The sequence below is a fragment of the Mus caroli genome, chromosome 2, assembly GCF_900094665.2.
Source record: "Mus caroli chromosome 2, CAROLI_EIJ_v1.1, whole genome shotgun sequence".
Lineage (NCBI taxonomy): Eukaryota > Metazoa > Chordata > Mammalia > Rodentia > Muridae > Mus > Mus caroli.
Genome location: NC_034571.1, coordinates 8,140,373 through 8,154,434, shown reverse-complemented (window position 1 = coordinate 8,154,434; position 14,062 = coordinate 8,140,373). Strand labels below are relative to the sequence as shown.

General features: G+C 43.6%; 1 protein-coding gene across 1 annotated transcript in view; it reads right to left on the bottom strand.

Annotated features, from left to right (window-relative positions):
• Positions 1–14,062, bottom strand: part of Il2ra (interleukin 2 receptor subunit alpha) — a 38,103-nt gene that overhangs the window by 7,004 nt on the left and 17,037 nt on the right. Inside the window, exons 2-7 of the mRNA XM_029474192.1 lie at positions 9,881–10,057; positions 8,367–8,477; positions 5,468–5,683; positions 3,901–3,972; positions 2,785–2,856; positions 1,452–1,518 (exon numbers count right to left, since the gene is read on the bottom strand). Of these exons, the coding sequence (XP_029330052.1) occupies positions 1,452–1,518; positions 2,785–2,856; positions 3,901–3,972; positions 5,468–5,683; positions 8,367–8,477; positions 9,881–10,057 (715 nt within the window). The remainder of the gene's footprint in view (positions 1–1,451; positions 1,519–2,784; positions 2,857–3,900; positions 3,973–5,467; positions 5,684–8,366; positions 8,478–9,880; positions 10,058–14,062) is intronic.

The following is a 14,062-nucleotide window of genomic DNA, read 5'->3' as shown; positions in this document are numbered from 1 at the left end:
ACTCACATAAAATAAATAAATAAATCTTTAAAAAATAACGTGTTTAGTTTTTTTATATAAGATCTCATGTAGCCCAGGGTGACCTTGAACTTTGGATTTCCCTGCTTCTACCTCCTGAGCGCTGGGATTAGAGGCTTATGCCGCTATACCTGGTTTATGGTGCTGAGATCAAGTCCGGGCTTGGTGGGCATGCTCAGCTCTCACTCTACCAAATGAACTACATCCCTTGGCATCTTATTTATTCATTTGCTTTGAGACAGGTCTCACTATGAGGCTGGCATCTGAATTTCTATACAGCCCGACTGCTTTCAAATTCAAACTCATGATCTTCCTGTCTCCAACTCTTGTGTGCTGAGATCAATGGAATGTACCACGATACACAGTCCTCCCCCAAACCCCCCAGTGTGTGTGTGTGTGTGTGTGTCTGTGTGTGCATGCATGCACGCGCAATTTGTATGTTCACCCATATTTCTGATTTCTGGTTTCTGTCTCACACAAAACTCTTTACTTGATCATGGCTTGAAAATTTGTTTATCCATAAAAAGACATTATATGAGCCATGGTAGATATCACTGACCAAGATACTTAGGGCCTAAAAAACAAGGGAACTCCCAGACAGGTAGACACACAGACACAGCCAGACACACAGACACAGAATACAGAGCCTCCCCCTGCTCTTGCTATCTGGGAGCTTTTCACTGTATTTAATGCTAAATGCAAGAATGCTTTTTGAAAGCTTTGTGAGTATCTAGCAACCTTCATCCATGCCATCAAGCCTGGTCCACCATGGTCCCTGTCTCCTCTCTCCATCCCTTGCTGGTTTCTAGTGGATCATCAGCGGAATTGGAGGGAGGATGGGGTGGCCTGGTCTGTTCCAGCGACCTTGCTAAAGCCCTGGTGGATGGATGACAAGGTTGAAGATCTCTAAATAGGATTCAAACTCTTGCTATGTGCACATTCGGGAAGCCTAGGTTTTCCTAATCTCTAAACAGCACAGACCTCTGAGAGTAGGGGTGACATTTGTTAATGTAACCCACTCAGTACTGGGCATACACATTCAGTAAGAGTACGTGCGTCAGGGAGTAAATGTATGTGGAGTCTAGAGGTCAACCTGGAATATTGTTCCTTAGTATATTATTCACATTACTTTTGAAACAGAGTCTCCTGATCAACCTGGAGTTCACCAGTTTCTCTAGGCTGGCCGGCCAGAGAGTATGAGGGATCCACCTCTGCCTGCCTCCTCAGCTCTGGAATTATACAATTATAGGCAAATGCCATCACATTTATTTTTTTTTTTAAAACAAAGCTTTTAGGGATTGCACACCCATCTCATGCTTTCGTTGGAGCTATCTTCCCAGCGTGTCAGCTGAGGTCAAGCTCTAGGCAATGTTCATGATGCCAGGCCAGGGACCAGACACTGGGGTGCTGGGTCCTTCCAATGTTGGACTTACCATCTGTGTTGCCAGGTGAGCCCGCTCAGGAGGAGGATGCTGATGAGCAGGAAGAGGCAGCTGGCCACTGTCAAGAGAGGGAGTTGGAGTTCAGGTCAGGACCATGCTTTGGGGATGCATGGGTCGGGGGTTGGATCCATAGAAAATTCTGTAGGTGATCAAGGACCTCCTGAACAGCTGGGGCCTGCAGTTTCTTCTTTCTTTCCTCTTCTCCCTGGGTATTTCTTAGAAGGATCAAGGAGCCTTCAAAGAGCAGAGGGGGCATGGAAGGAACAGCCATAGAAAGGCTGGTACGTGACAGAACAGCTCAACCTGAGGAAGGCCCAGAGGATAGTCCTCATTAGCAGCATCCTTCACAAAGGATCTATTGAAACAAGATAAGAAATCCTAAACACACTGATATCACCTGGAAGTGCTCACACTTCCCAAATGCTGACGTGTGAAGCTTCTAGAACCTGCCATTGATTCAGTGGTTCAGGAAGGTGGAGCTCTGAGGCCTGCTTTGCCTCCTACCAGGAATAACTGAGGTGCTTATGGACACTATATTTTCTCTCCCTGGATCCTTGTTTTGTCTCTCACCAAAGTTTGGGAGGCATTGTTCTTGAAAATGTATGTGGGAAAAACTGGTTTTGGTGATTTAAGGGTTAACTCTGATGATGCTCAGAGTTTATGTTTATGTTGATTGACAGGTTTTCGAGTCACATTAGAGGTAACGTTCTGGACATGTCCTTGAGAGGTTATCAAGATTAGGCTAAATAGAGGTAGGGAGACCTGCTCTAAATGTGGGGCCCCATTCCATAGGTTCCATAAAAAGGAGAGTAAGCTGGGAACAAACATTTATCTTTCTCTTTTTAAAAATTCTTTTATTTCTTTGAAACAAGGTCTCACTATGTCGTTCTGGCTATCCTGGAATTCACTATGCAGACCAGGCTGGCCTCTGCCTTCCAAGTGCTGGGATTAAAGGCTTACACCACAGTGGCTAGCTAGCTTTTCTCTGTTTCTTGACCATAGATGCACTGTGACCAGCTACTCAGTCTCCTGCTGCCACAGGTTGCGCATAGTGATGGACTGGATCCTAGAACTGGGAGTCAGAACAAACCTTTCTTTCCTTCGGTTTGTTTTGTCAGGCTTCTGGTCACAGCAACACAAAAGGTAGCTGATACAACTCCCAATGTACTACAGCTGATCCATGGGATTTTGAGCAATGATAGCAATTAAAGTCTTCCTTTACTCTTACAACCATTAGTGAAAGAAGGGGTCGTTTCAACCAGCTAAACTACCCACGTCTTTGCATGCTTCACCATTTGTCCGTAAAGTAAATGAGCTGGCCCACCTGCTACCTGATACTCCCTGGTGAGCACAAATGTCTCTGTCGTTGCAGTTGTTTCTGTGGGTTGTGGGAAGTCTGTGGGAAAGAGAGATGAGGGGATACTTATTTTATAGCTAGCATAGGACTGCACAAGACTGGGAGAGGAGGGGCTTCCCAGTAGGTTACCCACTCGGTGTGCCCTTTCCCCCAGCCTTGAGTGGGCTGAATCAGACCTATTTCTGCCACAGTTGGCTAGCCCACCTAGGGTGGAGTCTTCCTACCTAGGTAAAGTCTATTGTGTGCCACATCTGCAGCTTCCTGCAAGAAGCTACCTGCTGAGCTGCTGAGCTTGCTTTCCTGATGAGATCCTGACAAAGCGATGGAGATCCTGGCAAAGTGGGGGATGAGTCTCCCCCTTTAAATTCAAGACCCTACAATTAAAGATTGAGTCTTTACCAGAGAACTTTGTCTTGACCCATTATTTCTCTCACCGTCCTTCCCATCCATGCCCAGCTTTCCTTTCAGGAACCCAGTAACTCGTGGCCGCCGCCGGCTACAACTCAGGTTGAGGGAAGCGATGTGAGGGCCAGGTGAGCAGTGTGTGTGTGTGGAGACCTCAACCTCTGTCCTGTGGTTTCTCCCTCCTTAGATTGTTTGTGTGTGTGGAGAGGGTGTACACATTCATGTGTGTGCGCATGTGCCTATGGAGGTTGGAGGTCAACATCAGATGTCTTTCTTAATTGACTATCTTATTTTTTTGAGATCTCTTACAGAACCTGAGCTCATTAATTCTGCTACACTAGCTGATGGCCAGCAAGCTGCAGAGATCACCATGTCTCTGCCTCCTCAGAGCCAGGATTATAGGTAATCACTGCCTTACTAGCGTTTTTAAAAATTGAGTGTGATTTCTGGGGATCAAACTCAGGTCCTCATGCTTTGCATGACAAGCACTCTACCAACTGAGCCATCTTCCCAGACTGCCTTGGGTTGATTATGCTGCTATGGCCATATTCTTGCTTTGGAGAAGAAGGAAGCAAATAGGGCTAGCTTCCTCTCCTCTTCGTATTCATTGCTTGAGGGGCTTGCATAGCCTTGCTTGATGGCCAAATGTCTGTCTGTTTGTGGACGTTTTCTCCATACCTGTGGTGGTGATGGGACAGGAAGTCTCACTCTCAGGTGAAGAATTTCTGCTTCCTTGAGATTCTTCACTAGCTGCAAAAGAAAGAAAGCAATGTATCTGGAGTCAAAGATGGTGATATGGGATCTAATGCCTTCTTCCACTCACCATCTGGGGCTCCTGTTCCTAGATACACCCGCTAAAACATTGGCAGCTTTTCTGGGGCATGTCTCTGGGATACAGGTCCACACTAGGGCACTGAAAACAGTTAAGGGGCCATAGAAAAGTATGTAAATGGGAATTCTAACCCTGACAGTGGCTATCTATGGAACTGTGAACAAATCGTTCTCTCCACACTTTGTACTCAGCCCTGGGATTCCACCCCTGACTTGGAAATGGGTCAGAATAGCACACACACACACACACACACACACACAGAGAGAGAGAGAGAGAGAGAGAACCACCACTACCAAATGGAGACGAATAGAGCTTTGACAGTTCCTTTGTGATCAGTCATTGAAGACGAAAGAACTTCAGTTGAGAACGCTACCATAACATTGAGCTGTAGGCAAGCCTGCAGGAGATTTTCTTAATAAGTGATCAATGTGGGAAGGCTCAGCCCATTGTTGGTGGGGACACCTCTGGACTGGTGGTCCTGGGTTCTATAAGAAAGCAAGGCTGAGCAAACCATGAGGAGCAAGCCAATAAGCAGCATGTCTCCATGGCCATGATATCAATTCCTGCCTCCAGGTTCCTGCCGTTTCCTGACTTCCTTCTATCATAAGTGATGATGTGGAGACGAAAGTCAAACCTCCTCCTCCCCAAGTTGCTTTTGATCATGGTGTTTTATCACAGCAATAGTAGCCCTAACTCAGAAGCCCAGGGTCTCGCTAGGAAGTATTGGTATGCCCTGGCCATGGGGGTGACTCTCTGGAGGGAAGTTATGAGAAACAAACAGCATCCCAAGGGAACCACAGAGGAAGTCATAAAATGTGACAGACGGCAGTATCCAAAGAAACCAGAAAAACTCATGAGAGAATATGAGCACCTTTTGATGATGGAAGTAGTAAGGTTTCAAACAATGATGGCTGAAGGCCTCAGCACAGGCAGGTTGCATGTGAGCAGGACTGGGCATGCGAAGGCACATCCTAAAGCAAGTCACTTCCCACACATTTGTACTTTTTATCGAAAATCAGGGGGACCTTTAAGGGGATTATAATGACCATGGAACACGGTACAAATGACATATAAGTACGAAGAGTTGTGGGTGTGATGCTGAGCTTTCCCTTGTGAACAATAGGATATCTTGGTGATGGGCAGAAGTTGTGGAAGCTCAGGCTTCGATAGACACAGGATAGCACTCTGTCCTAGAGACAGCATCCTGTATGGTTCGGAGCACCGGAGAGATCCTCATTTCCCTGCCTTTAACCATCTCTATGTGGAGTTAAGGGAACCTTAGCATTTCCAGTGTTCTTTGAAAGGTGAGACCCAGAAGGTCACGTGGCTTTCCCAGATCCCATGGCAGTGTGGAGTCTCACCTAGGTCCAGATGAGGAAAGAATGGGAAGGACACAAGAAAGGAACAACTTACCCAGAAATCGGTGGTGTTCTCTTTCATCTACACATGTGAGCCGGGGCTGAGTCCACCCCGTCTTCCCACACTTCATCTTGCAGATGCTAATAGCAGGACCTCTCTGTAGAGCCTTGTATCCTGGAATACACTCGTAGTGAACTCTCTGTCCTTCCACGAAATGATAGATTCTCTTGGAATCTTCATGTTTCCAAGGAGGGGGCTCCCTGCAGTGACCTGGACGAGGAAGAGAATTTTGAAGGCAAGTTTGGGAAGGCACAGCGAGTGCCTCTAGGTTCCTTCTTGCACCCAGAACAACTCTGGTGGCTAAAACTGGACATCGGTTCTTATTTACTTGTTTTGCTTTCACTGAACCTACAAATGTTGATAGATTCCAGCTGTCAGCAATGTAGGCATGGTAGGAAGGCATGGTAGGAAGGCCAGGGATGCACAGCTATTTCCTGAGTTGGAGAGGGGCTCTTTAAGATTCAGAAAAATAAAACAAACAAACCCCACAGATGACAGAATGCTCCTGCAGCTCACCGCCCCTCTTCTCTTACTGTTACATAAGCAGTTACAATGACGGGAGAGAAGGAGACTCAAACTGCTGGGGCTGTCCGCCAGTCCCCCTGGGAGCTCCAGCAAACCAGCTTTCAAGGGTTTTTATCCAAGCTGGGGTGGGGTTTCTGATGATGCAGCTGAATTTGAACTATCCTTGCTCCCAAGAATAAGCCCAGTGAATTCATTGGTTCATTACATGATACTTGGGTGGAATCGTTTCTTTAGTTTGCGGTCATTGTTCTATCTAGTGACCAGATGTTTGTTCAGGTCTCCCCAGGAAAAGTCACATGGTGGTCACTCCCACAAGAGTCGGATAGTTGATGAGGTGAGAAAGACAGAGGAAGGTGGACCGGCAGTGGGAGCAGCAGGTAAGGAGGGGATGCTTGCCGAGAGCCCAGGTGGAATGTGCTTTTCATTTGACCCATGCTGCAAAGACCCTGAGACTCTCTGCTGAGACACAGCAGCTGGGTGGAGCAGATGGACAGACCTCTCAGTATAGCTGCTGAACACGTGAGGAGAAACAAACAAATTGTTAGCATTCAGCCTAGGACTTGGGGGAGCTGACCAAGGACAAAGCTAATGTCTGGAGGAGGGGAGTCACTGAGAAAATCTCAGAGAAATGGATCTTTGATTAAACCACAGCTGAAGCACAACCCACATAGACCATGTCAACCCTTCTAAAGATCTCCGACACCCAGCAACTTCTCACTCACTGGAAGGAACCCAGGCTTGGCTGACCTTTGGCCACAGAGATCATGGCCTATTCTGAATTAATCTTGGAATTCCATATCAGTGGCCTTCCATTTAATCAGACAGAACTATATATGCTGTCGAACTCTGGATCATAAATTACTCGTAGGTTTAGAACCTTCCAAAACACCTGAGTACCCAAAACAATCCACAAAAGAACCACATACAAGCTCTCTGCCCCCACAGGAAACTGGGTGGCCCTGACCTGAGCCAATTTCTGTTACATTGCACTTTGTGTAACAACACTGGGACTGAGTTTTAGTCTCAGAACAAATTATTTTAAGACCAAGAAACATTATAGTTGACGGAACCTGTTTGAACTTAAGTCTTCTTTTCTGTAAACCCCAAACTATTACAAATTATGAAACATCCCTCAGATAGAAGCAACTTGTTCTCTCTCTCTCTCTCTCTCTCTCTCTCTCTCTCTCTCTCTCTCTCTCTCTCCCTCCCTCCTCCTCCCTCCCTTCTCCCCTCTCTCTCCCTCCCTCATTATTTGGGGCTGAAGAGATTATCATACAATTCAGGACAACTTTGAATTTCTCATCTTCCTGCCTCTGCTCCCAGATGCTAGGATTACAGACATGTACAACCATGCCAAGTTCATCTGATTGTCTTTTGAGTAAGAACAAATATTGACACCCCACCAACAGAGACCTTTCAGTAACTGTAGAGGTTGGCACCAGTTACCAGGAGAGCAGAGAAAACATTAAATGTATTTGAAAAACACTATTCCAGGACAGAGCTGGGAAACCAAAGGGACTGAAAATATCACATTGCAATAATGCTTCTAGATTGGACTTTATCCCCACCCCACCCCCAATACTGGATGCTGTGACTAGTTCTTAAGTAGCTAAACATAAGGTCTCCGAAGAAAGAGGGACTAGAGGTTTTGCTTTCCGTCTGTGATGTGACTGTAGCTGGGCCGTTTCAAGGCTCTGTGTCTTAGTTTCTTTGGTAATCAAGGAACTTCTTCCTATTCGCTGGTTCACTCAGCTGTGGGTTCAGATGGACTATATATTATGTAATAACGTTCTTTGTAAGGTTATAACTTTATCATAAGACCATTAGGGTCTTCTTAAGGCTCACTGATCTCTGAAAACCTCAGCTCTAACACTAGTAGCCTCTCTTTCTTCTTGACATTGTGGCTTAATTTAAGTAATATCATTCCATCTGGGAAAGTGTATGTAGACATAGAGCCCACACATCCACACCTCATTAAGTAGTGAATAAGTGGGGTTATCATTTTATAACTCTGTGCTGTAAAGGGCAAATTGTTATCAATGGTTTTGCTTGAAGTTCATTGGTTTGTGCTTAAGAGAAAATAGGAGCAATTTGTAAGGGCAGAGGCCCTTGTCTATTCGATGTGTTTCCTCTGTGGGTGGTGCCTAGATTGCAAATATTCCTAGCACATGGTTTTGAGTTGAATTGAGTCTGTAGAAGTTGAATTCTTATGTTCCCAAGCAGCGAGCCTGCCAGCAATCAGCAATGCTGTCACCTGCATGGAATTCTGAGAGGAGGAGAATGGATTGCACCTGCCTGTTGAGAACAGGACTAATCTCTCAGTTCCCAGGAGCCAGCTAGAGGATGGTTGTTGAGATGCATGTCTTACCTGTAAGGTTCTCTTGGTGCATAGACTGTGTTGGTTTCTGCATGTTTGTGGTTTGTTGCTCTTTCTGGTGTTCAGGTTGAGGTGTAACTTGCTTTCTTGATTTGTCGTGGGCTAGAGAATATGGGAGAAATGAGGCAAATAAGTTCCCAAATGTTCAGAATAGAAAGAGCTATCTATGCGGTCATTTACCCTGAGACATCTTCTGGTGCCCAGAGACATATCTGTGCTGGGTGTGCAAAGATAAAAGACCTCTCCTGTGTAGGGCATGTGGGACCTTGTTACCAGACAGGCATGAGAAATGGCAAGCTTGAATGAGCTTAAACCCTGGGAATCTCAGAATTGAGAATGGCAGGAGTGAAGCCATTCCCTGCTTGCCTCTACCTGCTCTGGAATATGTAACCATGACACTCCACTGAGAAACATGGCCATTGGGTCACATAACAAACACCTGGAATTCTTCTCCTTGCTAATGGTTGGAAAATGAGGAAGCCAGGCACCTCAATAGAGCAGTCATCTTTAAACTTTGCCCTCCACCCATAGGTTGGCTCATTGACCCATTCCATCCTCATGGTCAAAAATAAAGGAGACTGGAACAACAGATCAGTTATGGGACCACCTAGATGTCTAACAGTAGAGGAATGATTAAAGCAAATGTGGAATATATGGATTTTTTTCTTTAATATATGTATACATAAACACACACACATACACGAGTCAGGATCCCATTATTTGGTCCTGATTTGCCTGGAGCTCACTATATAGACCAGACTGGCTTCAAACTCACAGAGATCCACCTGCCTCTGGCTGCTGAGTGCTGAGTTTAAAGACATGTGCCACTACCCTCAGCTCAGCAGCTAGGGTGGGATTTTCTTCAGCCATAAAGAAGAAAATGAATGCACCTAGAGATAACAATATTAAGCAAATTAAGCCAGCTTCAGAAAGAGAAATATGTTTTCTTTCATTTGCAGTTCCTAGACTTTCTATGTCTATATAATCCAAAAGTATAAAGAAAACTGTCTAAGGAATCTAAAAGTTAGTAACGGAGGGGAGGGGGAATATAGAAGAGAGTGGCTGTTTCAGGTCGGGGCAGAAAGTGCTCATTCTACAGTGTATACCTGCATGATAATATTCTTATGTAACACAGTGCTATATATAATGGATATATGCAATGAAAAAATATACATGCACACCCCAAAATAGAGAAGAAACTGAGTCTGGATACAGGCTGTGTGAAGGAGCAGTCTGAACTCAATGAAGAGGGGAAGCCAACAGCAAAGTCATGCATCTATCAGATTGACTCAGGCTTAGTCAAGAACTTAGCAAGCCTAGCTCTTAGACCAAATAGACATCATTAAATAACGTTAGGTGAGTGGATATTACAGAAGCCTTTAAAATCTGTTATTCATAGATTTGTCCACATTTTTATATGTTGATCCAAGTTAATGGGAGCTGGAGTCTGTCACCTTTTATCTCTAGATCCTTTCCCATCCAGGTTACAAAAGGGTCACACTTACAGTTGCTGGTGCACTGGCAGTTGCTGCTCCAGGAGTTTCCTAAGCAAAGCATATAGACCAATTCCTTTAGTCTTCGGAAACCTCTCTTGCATTCACAGTTTAGGATGGTGCCATTCTTGTAGGAGAGGGCTTTGAATGTGGCATTGGGGATCTCGGGTGGGTCATACAGACACAGTTCTGCAAAGGCAAGGAGAATGTTGGTGAGACATGAGTTTGATTGTGCAGTAGCTTGCCCACATGCTTCTTCTCTCAATTTAAAGGATTGGTACGTACTCCACCTCCTCAGGGGATCAGTGGGAGCACAGAGGATGATGTGTGTGTGTGAATATGATCAAAATACATTATATGCATCTATGGAAATGTCACAGTGAAACCCATTGTATAAAACTGAAGAGATAAATATTTGTGTCAGAGATGCTATAGGAGTGTTCACTCAAGTTCCTCTACAGTATAAAATGCAAACTGTAGAAGGAAAACTGTACAAGTAAGTAGAATTTCACTCTGAAGGTACTTTGTGTCTAGCATACACAGGAGAGAGGTTGGGTGGGCCAAAGCTTCTGAGACAGGTCAGGTGTCCTAGCGTGATCACCAGAAATAGAGGTTCCCATGTAGTCTTTTTGAGAGGGAGTGTTCTCCTGTAACCCCAATTGGGCTCAAGTTCGTTATGTAGCTGAGGATGAACTCCTACCATCCTGCTTTCAGTCCCAAGTCTTGCGATTACAGGTGCACACTGCCACAGCCAGCTCTCTATGCCCGACTCTTGAAGGGAAGAGTGACCCTGATGTAAGTGAAAACCATTCCATTGCAACAAGTTCTTGTGCTTGAAGACATCAGCTGACTAGGGGACTACCACAGCAGGTAGGGGCGGGGGGTGGGGGTGAGTGAGTGATGGCAAGGAGTGGGAGTGGCGGGAAAGCAGGGGGCTGTCATGGCATGATGGCTGAGTGTGTAAAGGTGGTTGTCACCAAGCTGCCATCCTGCCCACCTGCTCTATCTGGGACGGCATGCTGAGGCCAACACCGAGACCAACACTGGCACCTGCTCATACATCAGACTGGTGAGTATCATGAAGGCTATTATATTAGTAAGTATATATTCATGAGAAAATTCCAGTTTTTTTCTTGAAAGAGATGTCTAAAATAAAAAAAATAGCACTTTATGGTAGGCCTTTTATTTATTTATTTTTAATTTAACTGTGTGTGTTAGGGGAGGGGTGAGCCCATGAGTGCAGTTCTCCTAGAGACCAGAAGAGGGTGTTAGAAACAGGTGATTGTGAGCTGCACAGTGTAAATGCTTGGAACTAAACTCAGATCTTCTGGAAGAGCAGTGTGCATTCTTAGCCACTGAGCCACCGTGCTGGTCTCTACAGGACAGATCTTAGTACCTCCTTAAATGTAAAACATGTGACAACTTGGGCAAGAAAGCTGAGGTTGATGGGCCTTTAGCTTTTTAAATTTTTCTAGCATGTCTGAAATGGTACAATGCTAACTAAATAGAACATAGAAAATTAAGAATGCATAGTAAATATTCCAGGGAAGGCATCCAATAATAAAATACTACCAGGAGCACATATTAAAAGATAACAGAATAAATTAAACAGAACATTCCAATATGTATTAAACAGATCTGTTCAGCTGAAATGAAGAAGCACAAAGAAAGAGCAAGGAGGCAGATGTCACAGTCAACCCACTACTAGTGATTATATTAAACATAAATGAACAATTTTTTCTAAAATAGAAACTTTCAGACCACAACAACTGCATACTATCTCACAATGAAAATGCTTAAATATAAAAACCAAAATGAATTGAGTGAAAGAGTAGAAAAAGATATGCAGAGATAAGCATAGGAAAGCTGATATGGGCTATGTTACTATCAGAAAGTAGTTTTGTGGGAAAGGGGACTTAACACAGCTAAAATGCCTCTTTCCATGGAAGTACTGAGAAGTCTACATAATGGCGTATGTAAGTGGGTAGGTGTGGCCATCTCAAATCACTTGTTATATATTTAAACTGAATTAATTAAATAAGATATAAAGTTAATTGTAATTACACATCAGAATCATAAAATACTCAAGAATAAATTCACCCACACCTACAAGAAGACCAGACTTGAAAACTGCAAAAGAATTTCTGCTGAGAAAAAAATTTTAAGTGAAATAAACAGAGAAGCATACAATGTTTATAAATTGGAGGGCTGATTTTTAAAAGACATGTCAGTTTACCTTCAATTCATCGGTTTGATGTACATTTTAGTAAAATTGGAAAATTGTTTTCAAACTTCCTTGGAAGTATCTAAGATAACTGTAAGATAACGTGTATGATGGGAGACTCGTAACATCTGTTACTATAAAGCCAGCCATCAAGACAGCAAGCAACTGGGAGAAAAACAAGTACAGCGACAGAATATACATTCTAGAAACTAATGAACATTTAATTACTCCCCACCCCGCACCCATTTACCAAAGCAGTTCATGAAAAGAGGACAACGTTCTCAACAAATACTCTTGAGTCGTGTGGATAAATGTGAAAAGGGAAAAGAGCTTCCTTCCACAGAGAAAACTTATTTCTCTTCCTATTAACAACGTGTGTGTGTGGGGGGGGGGGGTATGTGTGTGTGTATGTGTGTATCACATGCAATCATAGAATTAAAACTGTAAAACTTCTAAAAGAAAATAAAGGCAGACAGCTTTAGAAGTTGTGGATAGGTGAAGATTTCTTAGGACACAGCATGCACTGAATATAAAAGGAAAAAGGGGCTGGAGAGATGGCTCAGTGGCTGAGAATGCTTGCTACCTTTGCAGAGGACCAATGTTCGCTTCCCAGCCACCTGAACCAAGCAGCTCACAAGCACCTGTAACCCCAGCATCAGAGGGTTTGAATCCACCCTCCCATGCCCTGCTCCAGGTTAAAGATTTTATAAAGGAAAAAAAATTACGAAAGTATCAGCTAATCCAAAGACCATGAGAAAATGGAGGAGATGTGGCAGGCTGTGAGAAAACCATTTATAATGTATATATGAAAATATTTGTTTCCACAATACACAAAGACCTACATAGCAACACTAAAGGGTGACTGACTCGATAGATGAACAAACACTCAAATAGTCATGTTTCCAAAGAAAATATTGTGATTATTGAAGACACACACACACTGAAGTGGCACTCACCAAGCTGTTAAGAAAATACACGTTTTCTCCCTACCTATTCAATATAGTACTTGAAGTCCTAGCCAGAGCAATTTGACAACAAAAGGAGATCAAGGGGATACAAATTGGAAAGGAAGAAGTCAAAATATCACTATTTGCAGATGATACGATAGTATATATAAGTGAACCCCAAAAATTCCACCAGAGAACTTCTAAACCTGATAAACAGCTTCAGTGCAGTAGCTGCATATAAAATTAACTAAAACAAATGGCCTTTCTCTACAAAAAGGATAAACAGGATGAGAAAGAAATTAGGGAGACAACACCCTTCACAAATAATATAAAATATCTTGGTGTGACCCTAACTAAGGAAGTGAAAGATCTGTATGATAAGAACTTCAAGTCTCTGCAGAAAGAAATTGAAGATATCAGAAGATGGAAAGATCTCCCATGCTCATGGATTGGCAGGATTAATATAGTCAAAATGGCTATCCTGCCGAAAGCAATCTACAGATTCAATGTAATCCTCATCAAAATTCCAACTCAATTCTTCTCTGAGTTAGAAAGGGCAATTTGCAAATTCATCTGGAATAACAGCAATAACAACAAAAAAAATCTAGGATACCAAAAGCTATTCTCAACAATAAAAGAACCTCTGGTGGAATCATCATGCCTGACTTCAAGCTGTACTACAGAGCAATAGTGATAAAAACTGCATGGTACTGGTACAGCAATAGACAGGTAGATCAATGGAATAGAACTGAAGACTCAGAAATGAACCCACCCACCTATGGTGGCTATGGTCACTTGATCCTTGACAAGGGAGCTAAAACCATCCAGTGGGGAAAAGCCAGCATTTTCACAACTGACAGTTATGTAGAAGCATGCAAATTGTTCCATTCTTATCTCCTTGTACAAAGCTCAAGTCTAAGTGGATCAAAGAACTCCACATAAAACCAGAGACACTGAAACTTATAGAGGAGAAAGTGGGGAAAAGCCTCGAAGATATGGGCACAGGGGAAAAATTACTAAACA